We start from the raw sequence: 25,195 nt of genomic DNA, 5'->3' as shown, positions 1-25,195 counted from the left end.
CACACACACACACACACAGAGCTCCATAATATAACTATAATTTCATGCATCGGCCTACAAGGGCAAAATGGTTGAATCTGGTGAAATACCTGTAAAAATGTCAAATATGACTAGTTTTCTTCCAAATGAAATGCTGACATTACAGAATGCATGGTTTTATACTGTAAAGGCAGTGAGATCAAAACATGTGGTTATAATGGAAGTCAATGGGGCCATTTTTGCCTCGAAGGTGTCCAAAGGGAGTATCTGGAACTACATAAAAAATACTAATGCAATCAAATCAGTTTTGTTGCTTATCTTTGACATATCCAAGACTCTAATCACCACCAAAGCCCCATCTACATATTATTCATTATATGGGGAAAAAATCATTTTTTGTGTTTTTTTTTTATAAATAATGACATACTTCAAATACATAAACTGGCATTTAAAGGGTTAAAATCCTGAAAATTATTGGATGTTTGGTATTGTTGTTTTGATTGACAAGTTGTTTAAGTGATTTATGAAAAAAAAGCAGAAAAAAATATTGATATATGATGATTTAATAACAGTTTTTGTGTGTGTGGACATTTTTGCCACAAAGGTGTCCAAAGGGTACAAAATGAATCATTTAAATATAAAAGACATGTAAGAGTAAAAAACACTGGATTAAAAAAATTTGGCTGAAAAGAAAGTTTCCTACAAAATGTCATGCCATAAGCAGTAACACAGCAAAAATGATCACAAAATGAAAAAAAAAACTTGAGAAAAATGTACAAAAATGACCGAGGAGGGCATGAGGGTTAAATTCGGACAAAATCTTGTGAACTTAGCCGCTGCCGTAAACAAACCATCCTCTCTGCTGGAGCTGGTAACACATGGCTACTTAATATGCACCTGAAACACTTTGCATTCTTCATTCTTTCTAAACTTCACTCAGTATTTTGATATCCGGAATGAAAGGATTGATTTTATTGACACTAGGTCAGGGAAATGTCCAGCCCATGGGCACTGTGCTTTGAATAGAAAAAAGGCAAAGTACTGAAAATACTGCTTTGTTTTAATTGACAACAATATCAGAACATGTCAAAATCATCTTTGTGTCTGAAAACCCCCTCAGACCCCAGAGGGATTATTAAGTACTCGTATCGGTACTCGGTATCGGCGAGTACCCAAATGTAAGTACCTGAACTTTGTCTTAAAAGAAGTGGTATTGGTGCATCCCTAATTAGGATACATGGTGCAGAGAAGGTAGACTGTGTCTGCCATGAGTGTTGCCTGGCCAGTCTTCGGTCTTGTGCTGCTCTTGCTGACGCTGAAAGGTCTCTCAGCATGTTTGCAGCAGTGTCTCCCATTTTGGTTTGGTCGTGGTTCAAAACAGACTTGTCTTGTTGGCAAGCAACTGTTCACTTTGCCTGTGTATGCTCGGTCTCAGACAATCTTTCCCTGGAAGTCAAGTGGTGTTTACCCAAATAGCCGACCTCATTCTCTGTTTTTCTCATCCCCATCCTAATCTTTCCTACTCCTTTCCATCTTTCCCTCCTCTTTTGTATCCTCTCATCCTCTCTCACCTTGCTTCACTTCCCTCCTTTCCCTTGTCTCTCTCTCTCTCTCTCTCTCTCTCTCTCTCTCTCTCTCTCTCTCTCTCTGCAGGGTAAAGTGGCACAGACAGCTTGTATGTCAGCCTGCAAGCATCTGTCCACATCACTGATGCAGATGCTGCTGGACACAGAACTCAAACAGATCAGTATGGGGGCCATTCAACAGTTCAACTTAGATGTCATTCAGTGTGAATGTAAGTAGAAATACATTTAATGTTGATTGATTTATTGATGTTATAACTTTATGTTATATCTACAGGGCTGCAAAGTCTTCAAATAATTTGGAAGCAAAAAAATTGAAGCATGTTTGCATGTGATCACAGAAAGTACAATTGGAAGAAACCCTGTTCATATTTCATTTTCTAGCCAAGGAGTCAAACATTTGCAAACCAGATGTATTGCAAAAAGCCCATGGATATTTCATTAACTGTATTTCAGCTGCAAGAAGGCAGCAGTGCAAATAGGTAGTTAGAAGAAGAAAACAGAAATGAAAAAGAATTTAATATTACATTCAGGCTTATTATCTCATGTGCTACTGCCCAACTCTGGCAGAGTAGCACATAGTTACTGGTCAGCACATATAGAAACACAATTTAAACACACAATTTACATGCACAATAAACAGACACTAAAGTAAATAATTTCAATTCAGAACACCTGAATGTAATATTCAAGTTTTCAAATGAAATAAGAGATTTATTTTTTTATGTTGACGAAACAAAAAAAGCGGAACTCCACTGCAAAAGTGGACGGTGCTCAGCCTCACACTATTACAGTTATCTTGTAGTTTATATCTGTATTTTGGGACTAATAACTTAATAATCGACTTTGCAAGACAAATATATATAAATATATAACAAAATTTCATAAAGCATCACCCAGACACTAAAGTTAGCAAAGTGTAGCACCAAACTACATGCCTGGGAACCAGAGGAAGCTGCAAGCTCATGTTTTGCATGATGCATCTGGACCCCCCCCTCCTCCCTCCCATCTCGCAACAAGCGAGATGGGAGCTGAACAAGCAGCTGAACTTTTTTATTGAATTTTTGCTAAAAGAAGACTACACATAAAGCTTTCTGACATTTTAAGTTTTAGCTGTACAGTACAGCTACAAATTAAAAAGTATATGAAGAGTCATGAATTCATGCAATATCCCCATAGTCAAGTACACACATTTTGTAGACTGGATAATTGTCGTCTGACAAGCAGAAAAGAAGCAAGATGTATTTCTATACAGAAATCCCAATTTGTATTTTAATTTGGTAGTCCACATGGGTCTTAAGAGAATCATCATGCATTGTTTTGTCATTTCAAACAAGCATGTTTCATTAGAGAAAGCTGAGAGATGAGCCTGTCTGTGGCATATAACACATCCTGATAAAGTTCCCTTGGCCTAAAATAGCCCCACATCATCACATGCCCTTCACCATACCTAGAGATTGGCATGGGGTACTTTCCATAAAATCATCTCTCTATCATCTCTTTATCAGGATGCATAGTATCCAGGATACTGTGCATCCTGATTAAGTTCCCTTGGTCTTTGAAATTAAAATAGCCCCACATCATCACATACCCTTCACCATACCTAGAGATTGGCATGGGGTACTTTCCATAAAATCATCTCTCTATCATCTCTTTATCAGGATGCATAGTATCCAGGATACTGTGCATCCTGATTAAGTTCCCTTGGTCTTTGAAATTAAAATAAGCCCACATCATGACATACCCTTCACCATACCTAGAGATTGGCATGGTTTTATGTCAGTTAGCCTAATAGCTAGTTTGATTTGCATTGAGACATGATTTTATGGAAAGTACCCCATGCCAACCTCTAGGTATGGTGAAGGGTATGTGATGATGTGGGGGGGGGGGCTATTTATAAGTTCCAAGGGAACTTTATAGGATGCATAGTATCCTGGATCCATGAAATAACTGGCCTTTAAAAATAAAAATGCCTGCCTGCCTCTATGGGAATTTAACATAGGGGTGTACTGACTTTTGTTGCCAGCGGTTTAGACATTAATGGCTGTATGTTGTTGAGTTATTTTGAGGGGACAGCACATTTACACTGTTATACAAGCTGTAAACTTAATTAATTAATAATTGTAATAATTGTAGCAAAGTGTCATTTCTTCAGTGTTGTCCCATTAAACGATATAATGAAATATTTACTAAAATGTGATAGGTGTACTCACTTTTGTGAGCTACTGTGTATATATATTTATGTAAGAAATGGTTAGATATACCGTTCTGCACCTATGCTAACTTAAGGAGCACTTAATTTTGAGCCATTTGAAACTCCTGAGAGGTCATAAAGGCTCCATACTGATACTACAGGGCATTATTTCTTACAAGTAACGCAGCTGTTGTGGTTTCACTCCTGACTGCTGAGGTTGTAGTACATTATTAGACATTTTATATTGTATACTGTGACTTTTGTCTGCAGACAGACAGAAGGCTTTTTGAGTGGCTGGTTATACCTGACAGATACAATGGCCAGCCCAGTATATCTGCCAATATTGTCTTATTGCAGATATACCTGTTTTGGCATAATAACTAACAAAAAATTGCAGTACAGAAATTCCAATAAAGACATGTTTGAGGTAATTTTGGAAATTGTGACACCATTTTTTAGTTTGTCCACCAGAGAGCACTAACAATATTTGTTTCAAACCTGTTTTATGTTTGAAAAAGAATTGTATTTGCTGATATATCATTATTAGAGTTTTTTAAAACTCTAAATTATCAAAATTGGTATCGGCCTCAACAATTCACTGTAGGTCAGGCTCTAGTGGCTAGCATGCTGTTCCCATCTCATCAAAGTTTTTCAGTTGGTGAAGATTTAAATTTGTCAGAAAAAATGTAATCCAAAATGGCTTAATGTTACAATATTAGTTACAAAAATTACTAGCATCCCAAAATCAGAGGCATTTTTATACTTAGAGAAAGTGAGTCTAATTGTGTTATTTTCATTGAGATGTATTTTACTCCATTGATCCAGGTTTTAATTGAATTACTATAGACCTCCATCTCCACTGTGTTTATATGTGGTACCAGCACTAAGAAGGGGACCCGGAGACACAGTTTTGTACACTAGCTATGTGTACTGTATTCTAACAATGTAATTGTTGTCTGATAGTATTTTTGTTTTTCTCAGTGTTTGCCAGTTCAGAACCGGTCCCTGGCTTTCAAGGAGACACGCTCCAGCTGGCTTTCATCGACCTACGACAGGTAAATGTCTCACTGAGCAGTAAAAAAAGAAATTAACTTATGAAATACTTGTGTAATTCAATTTTATTTATAGTATCAATTCATTACAAGAGTTATCTCAAGACACTTTACAGATAGAGTAGGTCTTGACCAAACTCTATAATTTACAAAGATCCAACAATTCCAATAATTCCGCCAAGAGCAAGCATTTAGTGCAACAGTGGCGAGGAAAAACTTGGAAACCTGGGACAGACCCAGGCTCTTGGTAGGCGGTGTCTGATGGTGCCGGTTGGGGGTACGATGAACAGTGGCAATTTTTGTCACATTAAAGATAAGGGACATTTGACTAGAAATAGTAGTTGTAGTAGTTTGTGGCGTAGCAGGGCACTGCAGGGTGTAGCAGGGCATAGCAGGGCACCGAACAGGACCGAGGCAGCTGTAACCATGATTTAGGTACCCCAGTAATCCAAGGAAAACTGCAAGGTGAGAAAACATAAGGACACCGGAGAATAAGCTCCACAGAACTAAGCTAGTAACAAGCATTTCTGGGGCATGAGAGCACACAGATGGAAAGAGAGAGCATAAGCAGACTTGGCCAGCGTAAGTTTAGGACAGCTTTATTAACTGTGCTAATGTTTCTCTCATGGTAGTTGTTTCATTAATGTGTTGAAGTTTTTTGAAGGTTAAGTTTGTATGTTCTAATGTCAAGTCTTGTTTGTAGAATTATAAGACAATCCTGGTGTAAATTGTTGCAGTCTGTGTTGTGTTATGATGTGTTGTGATATACGTATGTTATGTTTTTTTTTTTATTTGAACAGATACAATTCACAAAAGAAGAAAACGACGTAAGAAAATTAACCTTATATAAAACAAGGCGAAATGTAATCTACCAGGTTCTACCCGTCCGTTGTCCCCGAGCAGTATTTAATGCCTAAACTGTAAAGGAGTTTATTGTACAGTATGTCTAAAATTTCCACGGTTAAATTGTAGTGGGTTACCCAGATTTTAATATGCTTTTTGAAGACGCAGATGTCAGACAAAGTTTACTATTGGAAAAGTACATAGTCTTTCCAACACTTGGAGAGAGACAGGAGTCATTTAGCCATTTAGCAACATTTTCCACTTCCTTGCATTTTTCCCCATGGGTGTGTAGCACAGTGTCATCAGCATGCATCATGATTTCAACATCATTGCAAAAGGATAGGAGATCATTGATGTATATACTCCCATGGTGCAGGTTTTTAGCGGTGATCATTTATTTCTTATCGGCACACTGTTGTCAGAATCAGAAAAGGTTTTATGGCCACAATAAGTAGACTTATGTGGAATTTGCCTTGGTGGATGGTGCATAAACAAGCAAACATACATAAACAAGCAAATATATTAAACATTAATATCAAATAATAAATACAGAAAAAAACAAATATATACATCCGTGGCATTGTTGGTGAGGCTGACTGCAGAGGAGAAGTTTGTTTTTGTGGCGTGAAGTTTTGGTCCTGATGGACCGCAGCCTCCTGCCAGAGGGGAGGCGTTCAAACTGTTTGTTTCCGGGGTGAGAGGGATCGGCTACAATCTTTCATCTGACACTTAGATATGATTTGATCTAGGTTTGTGTAGTTATGGAAAGGTTGTAGTTAGCCAGTTTTTTTAGTAGTTTTGGATGGTTGTTTACAGCCCCTCATTCTCAGTGTCTCTGGGTCAGATGTGTGAGGGGAGGGTTGTCTCTTTTGACACCACTTCTGGGACACCAAAGTCAGACGTTTTCACATCCTATACACAGTGACTTTAAAGTTGTGGTCCATAAGGTTATTTCTAGCAGCAGCTTTGGCAGTAAGACGTAATTGCAGGCAAACCTCTAGGACCTCATCTCCCAAAGTTCCTTTTGAAAACGAACAGTGTTGACTGTATGTCGTCGGTAGATTGGCAGCTCTGAACTGCGCTGTGCCTTCACATGCTCGAGTCCACACTGATAAAAGTTTAGTCTAAGATGAGCTAATACATTCATGGAGATTAGAGCCGTGTGGGGAAACGTGCAGCTGTAGAGATGATAGAGGCGAGGAGGCAGGGGCTAGCTAACGTGGCTAATCGTCAACAGTGCTAACTAGCTAGTCGGATTCTTCACTGAGATGGTCGAGGAGGCGCAATGTTTTTCACAGTAAAGCTGTCCCGCCACAGAGGGTAGAGATGGCTTCACTGCGGAAAGCATCACGCCTCCCCGACCCCCTTGGTAAGTAATCCCCCTAGCTGCGTTAGCACTGTTGACCGTGTTAGCAGTCAAATGAGAGGAGTGCACTTAGTCGGTGTCTGTGTCCCACCTGAGCTGCGCACATGGACCGGCCACAGTCGATGGCAGAGGTTGACATGTGATCTCAGCCGATCAGCTCGGTCCTCTTGTTGGTGTGGGAGTTTAGTTTTTAGTTTATTTTTCTTTGGACTCAAAGTTCTTTCTCTCTGTGTTGGTCCGCCATTGTCAGTCAGCAGTAATGAAATGTAGGCGCCCGATTAACATACGGTTTCTTTGTATCTTTCCTTGTCGGAAGTTTTCAATTTCTGAGTACAAAGGAACGCAGCATAATCGGCAGTGACAAGCTCCACCTTGGCAGACCATGGGTCAGATGGGGAGACCAGCCGCAGCTGACTGACGTAAAAAGCGACACTAACATGCATTTGAATTTAGGGCAGGAAAGTCGCCCCAGAAACTCAGATTGTATTACTTGGCAAAGCAGCAAATACAAGTGCTGTCATTAGTGGGTCATATGCTCAATCACCATTGTTTAACTCACTCTTTGATAGATAGGAACTTAACAGACAATTTACTAGATAACAGTCTTACGGACTACAACTTTAAAGACATACTATGAGTCAAGTTGAGAGTGATAGCAGGTTTCAATCCTGTGTTTAATTAAGTCCAGTTGCTTAACTGATTATTTTAAGGATTCTATTTTTACAGCCTTTCCTCCTCTGACACAAACAATTCAGTTTAAAACTGTTTAGAGCAGAGTGCTTAAACCAAGAAATAAAGATGATAAAAAAATGCCAGAACGGGACCAATTATTTGTTTAGTTACGAACTCATTTCTGTATCTTTAATCTGTTTCCACCATTTTCCACTTCCCTTTGTACTTCTCCGCTGTCTCAAATCTCACCTCTTTATATCACATCCAACAACATTGTGTTTCACTGGCCTTTTATTTTTCTGGCCGTAACCTTTTCAACTTTCACCTGTCCCATAGTTCACCTGCTCAAGAAAATTCCTATTCCCAAACACAGAGGCGCCAACCCCCTGCCTCCCTTTTTGTTATAAACACCAGTGGTATGTAAAGTGTTGCTGGGTCTCATTAACTAGTGTCTGTGCTGACCTGTTAATCTGAGCCTGAGGTGGAGGCTTGGCTCTGCATCCAGTCCAGGTCACGGCAATATACTGAGGATGTTTGTTGAAAACGCTGCAAGAAGACTGGAAACGTAAAGATTTTTTCAATAGCATAGGACCTCGGAGCCAATGTAGATAAACTAAACTCCCTCAGTCAAACTTTAACAACATATGGATGTGCATTTTGCCACCCTGTTTATTAGTTTTAAATCATAACACAAGACATGTAATATTATTATTTCTTTATTTGAAAGGGGACAGTGAACATTAATCAACATTAAAACAATGTAAATGTGCCCGATTTAGCTCAAAAGTACTAATTTTCATCGGTAGTCCCCCAGCCAGATGTAAAACAGGCAGTCTTTAAAAATAATGACAGGTATAAAATCAAAAGATAAAATTACATACAACACATTGTGCTTAATGAATACAATTCATGTAATATACTTATATGACGTTTAAATACACAGAAAGGGACAGGCATATGAAGGAATAAAGGCATCAGCCTACTTAAATCTCAAACCAGTGCCTCAACAGACAGGACAACTGGGGTCTTTGGAGCATACTGTTACATTAAGAGCTTTTAATAAGGTGCAACTAGTGGATGAGGACATCCTTTGCCTTTTCTCACTCTATTGAAGACATAGCCTACTTTATGTTAAATGTTAGATGGTGGTCCTTGGTCAAGTCTCTCGTTTTTCCAAATCCTGCATATGGAAATATATTGGTGGGAATCTGTTGTGGCCGCAGATCAGCTTTTTGTGTTTATTGGGTCCAGGAGTTTAAAAGTAGTGAGGTCATGTGTCAAAGTCCCCCCAACAGCCCCCTTTTTAAACTCAATTTTTAAACTCAACACAGCTATCTAAACTGTCACTGAAATAGCTGATTCCAAGCCCTTTGTTCTCTGTTCTTAGTTGTATAAATTGTTCCACATTACATAGCTGTTTTCAGAAAACTCCCACGGAAACTATTATGAAATTACAACCCATAAATAAAGTGTTACCATTTTATTTTTTCTAAATGCTGTTTCAAAGCTCTTTCTACATTGATAAGAGTTAGATTCTGGTTGACAATGCTGAACCATTTTGGTACAGCGCATCAGTTGAACTTGTAAAGTCTCTTCTACAGGCAAGCAAACACTATATCATATATTAAAAGTAAGGTTTACTATAAGTTCTATTATAAATGAATAAACTTGGGTCTTGATTGAGCAGTTCTTTCAGAGAAATTCTGGAAACTGCTTATGAACTCAATGCAACTAACTAAGTAATGGAATTTTGTCCATATTTCTTTATTATTTGTACCAAATCATGGTATTATATTTATTTCAGGAAACTATTAGAAAATGACTGACCTGACAAATAAATATAAGTGAAATAACAAATAAAATGTTTGAGTTTTTAACTGTAGAATGTGAACGCTGCACCAGGTTGCCAAAACCCCCAAGTTCCCAGAAAAATATACAAAGGATCTGACCTCAGTGGTAGCTACAGCCTCTCCTGGGCCTGCTTTTAAGTAGAGATTAGTTTCCTGTGATGCAGCTCATTAGACAAGATGTGTCCATGTTCCCTTTTATACAGGCTGCTTGGTTGACATGTTAATCCTAGCCTTAGGGAAAAGGTTTGGGAGGCATCCACAGGCTGAGGTTACACAGGGGTCATCCTTTTACTTTCCCTTTTATCTTATGGCTCCTGATTTCATAGCTTTAACTGCTTTTTAGATTGTTATCCTGAAACCATTTAGAGGGATTACAAGTAAAATATTTGGGGCAACTTATGTGATGTCAATTACACACTAGAATGAAAGTTGGTCAACATAGAAAGATTTGAGTGCTGCTATTTGCTGTTGCCCGCAAAAGAGTTTGTTACTGCACTGACTTAAAGCTTTAGTGCGTAACTTTTTGATATTAATAAACGTCTGTTACATTCAAGCCATTGCCCAATGAGTTGCTACAAAGCTAATTAAGACTATCAGCTCCAGCGACCACGGAAGGCTTGTATCATGTGGACACGCTGACAGTTTTGTTGTCATTACTTAGAAATCCTCATGGGGGTAACATAAACTACGCACTATAGCTTTAAAACCAATCTTGGTCAAGAATATTCTACACCTCAGTAATCAAATGCACCGTATAACATGTGAAAAGTCACATTGTCTTTAAGAAATATGCTCACATTTCATACAACTTGAAACTTGATCAAGAATTAAATATTTTGTGGCCAGATGCATGAGGAATATTTGTGTTTTAAAATAGGCTTTATGATCTCTAAATTCATTATAGATGCTGTTCTATGAAGATAAGATTCAGCCAATTTTTACTCTACTTAATTTTACAATTTTAAGCCCCCACAATGCAATTTATACACAAAACAAGGTCAATATATGGATAAACTATACATGTTCACTAGGTCAGCTGTCAAAAACTTGGGGGTTACTTTTGATTGCAGCATGAAATTTGACAAGCAGATCAGTAATGTTGTTAGAATGAGCTTTTTCCAGCTTCGTCTCCTGGCTAAAGTTAAGCCTTTCCTGAACAGGCACGATCTAGAAAGGGCGATTCATGCTTTCTTTAGTTCAAGATTGGATTACTGTAATGCTCTTTATGTTGGTCTGAATCAAACCTCCATCTCATGTCTTCAACTTGTGCAAAATGCTGCTGCTCGCTTTTTAACAAATACATCTAGACGTGCACATCTTACTCCCGTTCTCCACACCCTACATTGGCTCCCTGTGCGTTTTAGAATAGATTTTAAGATTTTATTGTTTGCTTTCAAGGCCTTAAATGGTCTGGCCCTGGAGTATTTGTCTGAAATTTTAACTTTGCGGGGGCACAACCGGTCATTGCGCTCTTCAAATCAGCGAGTTTTAGAAGTGCCAAGGTCAAGGTATAAACGGTGGGGGGGTCGGGCTTTTGCAGTTGCTGCCCCAAGATTCTGGAACAAGTTACCCCCTGATATTCGCACTATTACAGATGGAGCTCTTTAGGTTCAAACTCAAAACGTATCTGTTTCGTCTGGCCTTTAATACGTAGCAGTGGTGTGACAATTTCATTCTTTTGTTTCTTTGTAACCTTTTCTGATTTTACTGTTTTCTATGTTCATTCTTTTTATTCTGTTGCTAAATTACCTGAAACCTAGTTTGCTATTTCTGCACTGCAATTTCTTTTTACTAATCAGCCAACGTATACATCCACAATATGCTAATATCACTCATATTCACTCATACTGACTCAAACACTGGAGACACAACAGAATGACATTTATTGTGAATTACAACACTAATTACTGTCCGCCCACCTCTACTCAAAGACTCAAATCTTGGCAAGGGGACCTTTAAAAAAAGTTAAACTTTTACCCACTTGTTACCCACTTTTCTAACATTCAACATAAGTTACCAGGACTAGAAAAGAAGAAAAAAACATGAATGAAAACACATTGCTCAAGTGCTACTTAGTCATGCACCAGTGTAGTGGCAATATGAGAAAATAAGTGCCCTATCAGACTGAGTATGTAAAAGATTTGCTCGACACAAACATGCTTTAGACTCATTGGATACAAGAGAAAGCCTGTCTTTTTTACCTCTTTCACGCCAATGACTAGCATTGGACCAGCGTTATCTGACCCGTGTTCAACCCTTCTTTTGTAAACTCAAACCAAGCCAGTCCAAACGGGTTGATCTCTTGTCATGACTATTCAGATCCGACCCGGGTCACAACCCGGGAGCGATGCATACCAATTACCTCAGGTGCTGGAAATGGGCAGAGGGGGTTACACGTCAAATTCAGTGAACAGCTAACGTGGTCACATACTTCAGTCCAGCTGTACACCACCTGAACTAGAGTTTTGTCATTGCATTTCTCATTGTACAGTAGGCTCTCTGCAGCCTGCAGTTTTTGCGCTGTGAGCTCAGGTGAGCGAAAAGAGAGGGAGAGAGAGCAAATGAAGCCGTGAATTAGAAAATAAAGCTTTTTTATGATTGTTTCACAGTGATTATGTTCTAAAGCACAAGTAAATAACCATCAAACAAACAATCACGAGAGAGAGACAGACGCTCTTACTTCAATTCTCCTCTGCATTTCATTCATTGCAGGTGCAGTAAACAAGTACAGTAGGCTACTCTAGTATAAATGGATGAGGGGAGAACATTTCTCTTTGTTTGATAAAATGTCAGGTTCCTGACTCTTTTTAAAAAATGACAGAGGGAGGAAGAGAGAGATTGCTCAAGACAGCAGCCACACTGAGGCAGACGTGTGTCTCGGGCGAGCGGGGTAGAGAGAGAGTGTGCGGTGGTGCTGTGACAGAGAGAAGTAAAATCTTATTTTCATATGTTTACATTCATAAGCCTAGTGAGGCCTCATTCAGTTTAAGATTATGCATCGCTTCTATTGGACTCCCTCCAGATAGTTTCAGAATTGGTCTGAAAGACACACTAAATTGTTGGAAAAGTAGGATGGCCAATTACTTCATGTCCTATGGACCTGTGATAAGGTCCAGGAATATGGACTGGGATACATGATAACGTATGTCAAACTGCAGGGACACAGGTTCCATTCAGCCTAAGATGATTTGTTCTGGGAGATGGGCCAATCCTAAGCGGGACACACTTCTCAACCGGGGTCGTGAAGCCGAGTCCATCAACGTGGGTTAACCCTTTCAAACACAAAGTCAACCAGGGTTCAACCCTAATTGAACCCCTCGTGTGAAAGGGGTAATAGTATCTGTATGAATGAACACACCTTAAGAACATCTTACCCTTGTGTACAACGCTGGATATACATGAATGTTGCTGCTTTTTTTCCTGAGTGGTGAATGGGTTACAGAAATGTTAGCAGTTTCTGAGTAGACACAAATGGCTGGAGAAATGGCTGGTACTGTCTCACACATGAAGCTGGCATGTGTACGACCCAGTGTAAGACCCAGTGTAAAAGTGATCTAGCTAGACCTAGAGTTTACCTTTTCTCACCTCTGTACCACCAGTCTCTACTGACAAGCCCATAGTGAAAGGGTGAATGGCCTCGTCTTCCATTATAACTACTTTTATACGAAACAATACAAGTCAATGAGACAATAGTATCTAGTGGGGGACATCCAAAGTGAAGCTTCACAAGTGCATAAAGGAAAGGAAAGCAGAGAGGGATTTCTAGAGTTTCAGAACGCCCTGACTTATTGTTTCAAAGTAAAGGGGAAACCAAGGAGTTTCACAACAACACATGGTTTAATGTCACAGGGACGATGATTTATCCAACACCATCCTTTTGGGAAATCACACACACACACACACCTCATTCTCTTTTTCTTCCGCTCAGGCTCTTTCCGTTAATCATAAACATTCACCTCAGCCTAACCCTGGACATCAACTGGATGCAGCTCCGTCACTTCTTGGTTGGAGCTCTAATGTTTAGTGAAAGTGTTTTGAAAATGAAGTAATCTGTTCTTCAGAAAAAAGACATTTCCAATATTGTTTATTGTATTTAGTTACTTTTTCAGCATTGTTTGTGTTTTACAGCATATTGAAAACACATTTGTAGCTCATTTCAAATTGATGGTAGTTACAGATACTTTGTGGCTGTTCTTAACTCGTTTTAATGACTATATGCAGAACGCCGTCTTATAATAGTGTATATTAGCAGAAGGAAAACTATAGCATCCCTTCTCATGCTTCACAGAGGATAAGTGACATAAACAGACTTTTTGTGACAGACTAGTTGTGCTGGTAGTACATAAAGACAAAGTCAATAACAAGTGAATGTCATATAATATATATTAATTCCATGTCAATTGCCAATAAATACAGGCATTTATATACATTTACAAGAGAAAGTTGGGCTTCAGAGATGCAAGCTGCTCCAGCAAAAGAGCTGCTTGTGAGCCTCAAGCAAGACATTCTGGTCATGCATCCGGTGGACACCTGCACGTTAGGGGAAACAGTGGAGGGAAAATGCTTTTTCATGTAAATCCAAAGTATCTTTCAAAGGAACTTCAAATTAGCTTCAGTCTTCTTCTCATGCTTACCCTTCCATCTGCACAAATAAAGAACTTTAGTGGAATTCAACAGTATCTTCTCATTTTAATTTGTTTGGTGGTTTGAGTTCACCACACTGCGCAAGGAAGGCCTTCGCACCCTATCTCTAATGGTGTACCCAGCCCCCCTAAAAAAATTATTATTATTATTTTGCCCGCACTTGTGTCTGCAATCCTAATATTTCAACCACTACCCAAAGCTGCAAACTGCTATTGCGAGGGGAGCCTTTGGACTTTGTAGCAAAAATTCAACATAAAGACTCCCAGTAGATCTTTTCCAGGACTTTTACAAGTCAGCCTTTCCACAGTAACCGTTGACTGTGCTACACACACACACACACACACACACACACACACACACACACACACACACACACACACACACACACACACGCACACGGCCTGTCTCTCTCTATGTCTCTGAAAAAGCTGAATATTTCCCAGAAGTGTTTACTATTTCACTCCTATGATAACATGACTCAGCTCGCCCAGCAGAATTCTACCAGATTACACTGATGTTGTCTTCACTGCATATGGGGTCATCTGTCAGATGTATGTGACAGAGTGGAGTGGTGTGAATGAAATTCTGGATGCGCTTGGATATTGAGGAACGGTTCTGTTGGGGGGGTAATTAGCCTCTGCAGGCTGCATTATTTTGACAAGTAAACAGCCTATCCTAGATGATTTACTGCATACTGCGAACAAAACACATGCATAGAAGGAAAACATCCTCACCGCTTTGACAACACACAAATAAAATATTTTACTGATTTATCATCATCAGATTTTTGTGTCCAAAGTTGAACTAAAGGAAACGCCGGCACATTTACTCCAAGCCGCAAAACTTCCACATTGACCTGGCTGTGTTTTAATTTAACATGACTTAAGCTGTTTAAGGCTACCTCCAGCTTGACTTTTGTTTTCGTTGGTTTGGCCATGGCTTTTATCAGTTATGGTGATTTGGTAGTCAGTAAAGTAGCATCGCTGAATTCGATAAAGGCAAGAAACAGTCAGACGATCAGGTTGTTGACAAGACAACAGTTAGTCCAGGTGATCTAAACCACTGAAAGTGAGCGTCAGAGCCCTGCTAGCAGGCGGATATCATCAGCAATGTATCATGGCTATATAGGTGAAGGCACATTTGTCAGCCAGGAAATAACAAGAAATCTCAGTAGAGAAATGCCAAAGATACGATTTAGAAACAGTCTCCATTACATAGTTTGTCCACTAGAAAGCACATTGAAATTCTCTACATATCTTTATCACAATTCTTTAATAACCAAATTTAAGGGATCCTTATTCACATGCCTCATGGTTATGGTTTGTGTTAAAAAATGAATACCGGATGATATATTGTTGTCATATCATGTATCACGTTTGAGGAATATTGGTATTGGTTTCAAAAACCCAGGATGCGTCGGGCTGTGGTGAGCGCACCTGAAACCTCACTACACAGGAAAACTGTGTGTACACAACTCCGTTATCATAACTGATAGGACCAAGTTGTAACCAGCTGGAGCTAAATCAGTTAGATCCTGCTGATTGTTCGGCAATTGTCAGATTAAGATGGCTGCTCGTGGCTCATCACTTAGCTCCAGGTGAGAATAATGCCATTGTTGCTAAGCCTCTCTCTGTGTCGGAGTCTCTCAGTCAGCTGAATAATGCTATTATCACTAAGCTGTTCTTTCACTGCTCTTTCAACATGACCCAAACACCCAGCTGTTTCACCCTATGACATTAGCATACACTGTGTGTGTGTGTGTGGGGGGGGGGGATCTCCATCAGGTTAACCAGGGGTCATCGGGGGGTCATTTTAAATGTTCCTGTTCACACTTAACTCTCATCATGTTAAACAGCAGAACCCCCCTCCCTTCTCTCTGCAGTTCTCACTCTTCTGTCTTTTCTTTTCTCTGTGGAGCGCTGCTGTGACCCAGGATACTAGGGCTGCACCATATGAGGAACACATGCGATATGCTATAACATTGTTGAATATCGCGATATTACTTATAAAAAACAGATGTTAAAGTTAACTTAGTTCTGCATTTGTTCTGCTTCCAAATTGCTTGTTGAATTTACAACAAATGAAAGGAAATCATTTCCAACATTCTTTCATTGAACACATTGAACATTGAATTGAATTAAAAAAGGCAGCACTAAAAAAAGATCGACAGTTATAGTTTAAAGTGCAGTTTCCTACTGTAAAAAATAGTGTCTTTTATTTATGTATTTAACCTTTATTTAACCAGGTAGGCCGATTGAGAAGAAATTCTCATTTGCAACGAGGACCTGGCCAAGACGAAGCACAAACGTGCAAGACAAGTTACACATTAAATACGCAAAAATACAGGTCTAATATTGAATCAATAAATAGTTTGTGCAATGTGATGTGTAAGTAGTAGGGCAGTAATGCAGTACAATACACCACTCCGCCACTATGCAATAGACAATAAAGTGAGAGCGTGCAGTACTGCATGAATGATGAATTCGGCATTGTTTTAGGATTACTGTAACCTTACAGGAGATGGTGAGGCTGACTTCTGTCCTCTCAGCCAATCGATTCCGTTCTATTTTTGTCAATCTAAGGCTACATCCACACAAAAACGTTTTTGTTTTTAAATGCATAACTTTTGCTACATTTACACCAAGTGTCCACACTAGGGCTGTGGAATTAATCGAAATTTTAATGGCAATTACAACTTTTTGGCTACTAATCTAACTAAATACTATCCCAAAAACAATATTTGAGAAAAATATTATTTAATATATAATATTTTGCAGGTAAACTCTTATTTTGTCTTGTGTTCTGAATGAAAAGTATAAAAGGGAAATCTCACAGTTGCCAGTGTTTTCACTGTTGATTTGTCAACATTTTGTGAAATCTTTTTTTTTCCAGCCTTGGCTACCAGTCAGTACTATTGATTACGAATAACATCCGTTTCTGACCTTGATGCAGATGTTGTGAAGTTAATAATGCATTTTATAATGCTTCTACTACCTACATGCAAACTATTATTCAAACGTTTTGCGACAATTCCCGTCAGCCCTACATGGAGCACCGGTTTTAGGTGTTTTGTACGAGTGTTAGTGAGTACTGAATTGGTGACACTAATCTTGGGTGCCCACCTTGAAACTGTGGCGCAGTGCTGACTCAGCACACCAGGGTTACAATACATCACTTGCATCACACATCACAAAGAACAGTGAGGGCAAAACAGCATCATGGATCTAATGAGTTTCCGTTTCTAATATACATGACCATTCAAAAGTTTGGAGTGAAGCGCCTGGCGCAGGTGCGTTTAGAGCATGTACGAATCCACTTTTGCTAGTTTAACGGCAGAAAAAAGGGTCGGTGCGCCGGGCGCATGGTTCACAAGGGTTGTACTTAGTGTAGAAGAAGAAAAAACATCAGTAGAACAGCTGATTACAAACGTTTGAACAGTAGTGTAAATCTTACAAATATATATACAATAACATATATTCTTAATTCTTAATATATGTTTTATTTTGTAGAACTCACTGAGTTTACAGTCAAACTCACATGCTGCCAGCCTCAATCTTCCATGTAGGCTCAGACCTTGCCAGCGGCCTGGGTTCAAATTCGACCTGAGGCCCTTTGCTGGGTCTCGATCTCTCTCTCCCCCATTTCCTGTCTCTCTTCAGCTGTTCTATATAAAGGAACGAGCCCTAAATAAAAGCAAAAAAACAACCACAAAATCTTCCTCTGTTCCTCTGAGATTCTCTGATATCTCTGTGTGTTTTATAGCTCCTGGATCTGTTCATGGTGTGGGACTGGTCAACTTACCTGGCAGACTATGGCCAACCAACCTCCAAATACCTGAGAGTGAACCCAGCCACTGCCCTGGCTCTACTGGAGAAGTGAGTGGATCAGATATTGCGGACCTGTATACAATATTTCAACATCACTTTTTAAAGGCCCAATTTGTGCATGGGTGAGGTTTAGGATGTGGGTGTGCTGGTAGAATAAATGAAGTGCCACCCAGAAACAAATTTGGTAAAAACTTCTTTTGAACCTAAAACATCTTTCCAGTATTAATGCTAGGATGTTTGACTTAACAGCTATCAAGTTTCCATCCAAATGCTGTGCAAATTGAAACAGAATTTCAACAATTTTTTATAAAATTTCCAGCCTTTCCACTTCTTTTTGTTTAACGTACAAATTGAAAATAGAAATAGAGATCCATTTAATAACATAGAAGCAGCTTCACCAGAACATTTGTTTTCATAACCCTTATTTTCCATACTTAATATTCCACCAGTGGTGTCACGGCACGTCCCAGAAACGTGTGTGAGGCCGCTCTCTGCTCCGCTAAAGATACGCGTCAGATCTATTGACAGCCAGGCAGGAAGATAAACAGCGAGAGTATCCAGTCAGTTTACCAAAACACCCCCCAATGGAGTATATGTCTCCTCTACAACACCACGGACAACGAGAGATTCATCTTGGACGTGGAAATACACAATAGATATCTTTATAAGGACACCAGAAAAGAAAAGGCATGGAGTTTAACTGCAGGAGTGCCTGGAGTGGAAGGTAGATACTAGTTTAATAAACACGTGATTGTTCTGTAAAGTTCAAAGTAGAGACAATATAATCTGTGAGTCGGGCAGCAAGATGCTCCGCTTCTGAGGCGCTACTGATATGGTACCGGAACGCAGCACAGGCGCGCCCAGTGGAAAATCGGGGTAAGGATGTTCCGGTGTGGGTGGTTATTGCCCATTCGCTTCAGACACTAATAAGGAAAGACTTCGATTGTCTGATACACTAACAGCCCTTAATTACAATAACTGTAGATTGAAAATTAAACCAGGCTGCTACAGTATAACCATACTGACCTCTACACACATCAGACTGCTCAGTTATGACTTATAACTCAACTCAGCCAGACATTTCTGTTTTCAGCTGAGATGGATGGGATATCGCTGCAGTGTTACAGTGTTTACACTACATACATTAATATAATGTTATAGCCAGTGTTGGGCAAGTTACTTCCAAAATGTAATACATTATAGATTACTAGTTACTGTCATTTGAGAGTAATTAGTTATTTTACAATATTACTGTCTCTGAATTGTAATGCTTTACACTTTTTTTCACCAAAATAACGGCGCAAGTATGACTTGGCAGGTAGCTTGTCTCAGTGACAGGACAGCACCTCGCTAATTAAATGTTATTCTTATATAACACTTGTTATAGCCAGCAGCTGGTGGACTTTTAGCTAGTGGACAAAAACACCACAGTGAAGCCTGCATGCACGTTTGCTCAGCTTAAAGCTGTAGTGTGTAGTTTCTGTCTCCTACATTAGGAATTCTAAGTAATGACAACCAAACTGTCAGCGCGTCCACATGATACAAGCCTTCTGTAACCACCCACCGCCCCCACCCTCCCCCACGCAGTTTTAGTAGCCAAGGAGGGCACGGAGAATTAAAAAACCATGATGGACTCTTCAGAAGAGGTCATTATCTTCACTCCAGTTTCTGTACAGGAAAGTCACCGGACGCCCCAATCTTCTGAACATAGTCCTACTGAGAAATCCAGAGAGAGTTGTGTGGAGCTGATAGTCTTAATTAGCTTTGTAGCAACTCATTTGGCAATGGCTTGAATGTAACGGACATTCATTAATATCAAAAAGTTATGCTCAAAAGCTTTAACATTGTTGAAACAGAGCAGCTAATATTTGCAGCAAGTCGTCACTGCTGCTTTCTCGCGCTCTGCACTGAGTATGTGTGTGAGGACGGGAGAAATCAACGACAGCCAAATGCAGTAAAGACTCACGCTGAGCTGAAATGAAATCACTGCGCTGCAACACTTGTCTTGAGGTTTAATGAAAGGCATTCAATGTTAAGGATTCTGTCATTCTACGGTATTGAGGGAGAAAAAAAATCCCCAAATTAAAAACTGAATACCTACCCAACTTGCGAATAGTCGAATATTCAGGTCCAGCCCTAATTTTAGCTTTTCTGTTCCTCTAAATCTTCTTCTCTCTGCTGTTTTTCTGCTGCTGCTAACTGCTGCTCCTCAGAGTCTACAGGGGGTAGGTGCAGCTTCCTCGCTGCTTTTCTTTGGTCTTCTTCATGCATGCTCCGATCATCTCTGGTTCTACCTCATTCACAGTATAGAGTTTGTCTCCTCTTTAGCTCTGCTTTATATATGACTTTATATATATATATATATATATATATATATATATATATATATAATATATATATATGTATGTATATGTATGTTAAGGTTATATGCCATTATTGGATAAATTTACGCATAACTAGAAAACTTGTCTAGTGGCTCATGGTTTGAAACTGCATGAGCACCGTTTTAAAGCCTAGCATCTTGAGCCCAGATCTCAGTGATAAGGCTAGTAAGCCTTCCCACTGAGCCTTAAGTGCAGCTTCAAAAGAACATGTTCAAGCATCTGTACACAGAATTGTGTCTCCCGGAGCTGAACAGAGAACTTGTTCATAAGGCAAAAGGTTGACACACACAAAACTGATGATGAAATGATATTGCATCATTTGAAAATGTTGAACTCTTTTTCACTCTCATCAGGAAAATCCCTGCACTCAACATGGCAATAAACCATGATTACAAAATGATCTTGTATATAGGTCATTTATTGTTATACAGATTGGATGACCGCTCTATTAAGAGTTCACTATCCGATAGATGTAATAGTAGTTTAGCTTTTGAGTTACTGCTGAAATCATATATATAATACAACTTTTTAACACTTCATCACTAAGTGTTAGATAAGACTGATATGCATCACAATACTGCACTGAGTGCAACTTGCACAAACATAGGTTTTACTTACATCTTTATAAATACTATTTAAGTAGTTGTACATTTTTATTCCCAACTTGTATATACGTTTGTAGATTCTTTCCTTTGTATTTGTTTTCTTTATTTTTATGAATATTTGTTCTTGTATTTTATCCTATTTATTATTTCTTCTATATTCTGCATGTGTGCTGTGTGTCTGATACTTTGCTGCTGTAGCACTGTAATTTCCCAATTTGGGATCAATAAAGTCTATCTAATCTAATATATATCCTCTTAAAGGACAAATCCGGCACAAAATGGTATTTGTTAAAATGTTAATAACACATGTGTACCGAGTCGACCGTTCTCGGGGATATGTTTTCATGCTAATGAAAATGTGACCACTTTTAGCACAAACCACTGATTAGCTTATAATGCTAGTCGTTGGGGCACTGCTAAAGTAAAAATAAATCACTATTTCTACACCACTAACAAGGCTCAAAACAGCACCACACTTCCACGGTAGTATAATGAGGGTCCCTACATGTAAACCCAAGCATTGAGAACTTTGTAAGTGTGCAGGCAGTCTATTAAAAAGATAGTTTATAAAGAAAATGTGTTCACTACACAGGCAGGCGCCATCTTGGGAAAACAGTCATGACCAGTCGAACGACGAACGCTGTGCAACCAGTAACCAGTAACATAGCTCGAGCACGGTGTTCGTCGTTCGACTGGATATGACTGTTTTCCCAAGATTGCTGTACGCTGACGAAGTTCTCAGTGCTTCGGTTTACATGTAGGGACCCTCGTTATGCTACCGTGGAAGTGTGGTTAAGCTCTGCGGTGCCCTGCAATGTCATGCTGCGTCCTGCTGAACCCTGCAGCTTCCTGCTACATCCATCCATGCTCTGCTGGGCCACGCTACATCCTGTAACGCCCTGCAGCGCACTGATATGACATGAACTACTACGGAAAAAGAAGTAATAAATACTTTTTAAAATTTTTCAACAACCCCACCCCCCCCCGTTGGCTTTGTAAATTATAGAGTGTGGTCTAGACCTACTCTATTTGTAAAGTGTCTCGAGATAACTCGTGTTATGATTTGATACTATAAATAAAATTGAATTGAATTGGTGCTATTTTGAGCCTTGTTAATGGTATAGAAATAATGATTTATTTTTACTTTATCCGTGCCCCGACGACTAGCGTTATAAGCTAATTAGCGGTTTGCGCTAAAACTGGTCACATTCAATTAGCATGAAAACATATCCCAGAGAATGGTCGACTCGGCCCACATGCGTTATTAACCCCTAGGTTCATTTTGCGCCAGGTTTGTCCTTTAAAATCCTGTGGCTGGTTGGTTTTGCTTTCACACCACAAATGAACTGCACCAGAGCCTGCTTCGAAGCAGACTGAGAGCCTCCTTTTCAGGCGGCGTTTACTCCACACCAGAGTATGATTGCCAACTTTCACATCAGCCCAAAAGTTGGGGAACTAAACGGGCAAACACACCAGAGTTTGTTTTAACTGAACCACACAGGTGTTAAAGCACCCTAAATGTGCCATAACTGTCCATGTGCAAAAGAAAAGTCTTCCATCCCCACCAATTGAGAAATTGTTCATCCTTTCAATGCAAATGTAATTCTGATATATCAGTGCCTGATGTCACTGATGGAAAAGTGACCAATCAAACATAAATATTAATAATCCCATAAAGAGCAGCAAGCAAGTGAGCGCACTGCTGAGAGAAAACATTAGTCTGACTTGTCTTTTTGTCTCTGTCCCTCTCTCTATCCAGGATGAAGGACACCAGTAAGAAGAACAACATCTTCTCTCAGTTCAGGAAGAACGACCGAGACAAACAGAAACTGATAGAGACTGTGGTCAAACAGTTGAGGAGCCTGGTCAACGGCATGTCCTCCTAAACACACACACACACACACACACACACACACACTTACACACACAGGAGTGATGTGTGTCACAAAGAGATGTAAAGAATGAAACATGCATGCAGACACATGCACACACTCAACTGCCAACACACTCACAGAGGAAGGAGATGTTCGCACATGTAATGAAGTGATAACACACAACATGGCAGTGGCATACAGAAGAGCCGCACTGGGAATTTACACACACACTTGTACAAACAAAAGGGACAGATCGCTTACATACCTGCACATCACATAAAGGCACAGCAATACATACACTGTACAAATCATGCAGGGAGCAGACTCCTAGCAAATACGACACACACACACAGAGCCATATCCCCTCCTTACTGTTATACCTGAATGAATACTCAATGTAAATAACACATACTAAACAGTTTACTGTATGCTTTACAGGAACCAACAGTAAAAATTCTGTAAAGTATTTTTAATGGCTATGATAAGACAAACTATGTTTTTTACTTTAGTGAGAGAGTAATGATTGTAGCTGCAGAGGGAGAGTGGTACAGCAGGGGACGTGGCACTATCAAGTACTGGAACAATGAGCGCAAAGGTCAACACTTTCTGCCCCCAAGTAAAGAGGATAAAACATGTCCTTTAGTCCAATCAGAAACCCATGTTATACATTCAACATGGTTACACTTCCATTTTTGTCCTCCTTGAATGAAGATGGAATTTATTTTCAGGCATTTCAATCTAAAGAATAACAAAATAATTGTTAATCTACAGAGATCAAGATATTGGTAATCTACTGATCAAATTATTCAGTTGAAAAAAAAACAAAAAACATTTCTTGTGTCCGATGACACAATGTAGATTTAATGAAACTATGATAGGCAAAAAAAAACTACACTATAGGCTGTAGCTCAGTATTCACCAATCCAGCCAGTTGTGCATCTGTTTGACATTGGTTGCATGTTAAAAGCTGTAAAAAAATAAAAATAAAATGAAAAGTACATTTACACACACAAGTTTACTCTGAGAAATCAGGTTATGCAGGTCATCAAAGTAGCAATCTGGTTACTGTAAACTCTGTGCAGATATGCAGCAAATAAGAAAAGTCTTTCTCCAGGAGAAATCTGTCTGGAGAAATCTATCAGGTTCTCTTATTCTCTACCCCTAGTATGGAAACCAGGTTCCTCATTTATACTGTAACCCAGTTTCTGAAGTGCATGCTGGCTTCGGATCTGACGTCTTAATGAAGCTCCATGTTGAGTCATATTAAAATACTGTTATTTCAGACCGTAATCAATGCATTTCAATTAGGGCTGCAAAGATTGATTAATCGATTAGTTGTCAACTATTAAATTAATCGCCAACTATTTTGCTAATCCAATAATGGCTTTGAAAAAAAGTCAAGAAATCTGTAATGCCAGCTTGTTAAATGTGAATATGTTATAGTTTCTTCTCTCCTCTGTGACAGTAAACTGAATATCTTTGAACACGACATTCGAGGACGTCATTTTGGGCTATGGGAAACGATGATCGGGCGCCTGGGTAGCTCACCTGGTGGAGCGCGCACCCATGTGTGGTGGTTTACTCCTCAACGCGGCGGCCACAGGGTCGACTCTGACCTGCGGCCCTTTGCTGCATGCCGTACCCCCTCTCTCTCTCTCTCTCTCTCTCTCCTTTTTGTTTATTCAGCTGTCCTGTAAATAAAGGCCTAAAATGCACAAAAAAATCTTTAAAAACAGTGATTGAAATTTTTCAACATTTTCTGACTTTTTATAAACCAAACAACTAATCCATTAATCGAGAAAAGTATCCACAGATAAATCGACAATGAAAATAATTATTAATAGTTGCAGCCCTAAATTCAATGCAATTCCTGCCATCAAAGGGTTCAGTCACAGAGGCCAAGTAAACATGCGTCAGGGTTTTAAGTTTAGTTCAACTTCCCCATTGATCAATCACAAATGATCCTGTATGTGTTGCATCATGCCACTTTATGTACAGTAAGCCTGCTGTGTCAGAGCATAAACTGCTCTACTGAAGACAGGGCGTAGTTTACAGTCAATCAGGAGACACAAGTGGGTGCTATAAACACGTTCCCTTATAATAACTGATTTAACTCCTGAGAGCATTCACATATATATATTTTTCTTTCATAACTGTACGGATATTGAGTATGACGTTGACTTTTCTAATTTTCCGTTTAAAACCGTCCTGACAATTGGATCAACCAAACCCAGAAAGTTGACAGATGACCAAGACTTAAGACCAAGTTCAACTCATTGTCTCAATACTTCAGCCGTTACTGTGTATGTGTGTGTGCTGAAA

General features: G+C 39.4%; 1 protein-coding gene across 6 annotated transcripts in view; it reads left to right on the top strand.

The window, feature by feature from the left end:
- exoc6 (exocyst complex component 6) overlaps window positions 1–24,510 on the top strand; it is a 122,633-nt gene extending 98,123 nt beyond the window's left edge. For 2 of the 6 annotated variants that reach the window (XM_039787526.1, XM_039787524.1), the window contains exons 21-25: window positions 1,633–1,774; window positions 4,738–4,811; window positions 17,946–18,058; window positions 20,224–20,235; window positions 22,759–24,510. In XM_039787526.1, the coding sequence (XP_039643460.1) occupies window positions 1,633–1,774; window positions 4,738–4,811; window positions 17,946–18,058; window positions 20,224–20,235; window positions 22,759–22,885 (468 nt within the window). In that variant the 3' untranslated portion in view covers window positions 22,886–24,510. Of the gene's footprint in view, window positions 1–1,632; window positions 1,783–4,737; window positions 4,812–17,945; window positions 18,059–20,223; window positions 20,236–22,758 lie in introns of those variants that run through there. The other 4 variants (XM_039787528.1, XM_039787525.1, XM_039787527.1 and 1 more) reach the window with 3 other exon arrangements.
- The last annotated feature ends 685 nt before the right edge of the window (window positions 24,511–25,195 follow it).

This window comes from Perca fluviatilis, chromosome 21 (genome assembly GCF_010015445.1).
Source record: "Perca fluviatilis chromosome 21, GENO_Pfluv_1.0, whole genome shotgun sequence".
Classification (NCBI taxonomy): Eukaryota; Metazoa; Chordata; class Actinopteri; order Perciformes; family Percidae; genus Perca; species Perca fluviatilis.
Note: the sequence above shows the minus strand (reverse complement) of the source record. Positions and strands in the feature narration are given on the sequence as shown.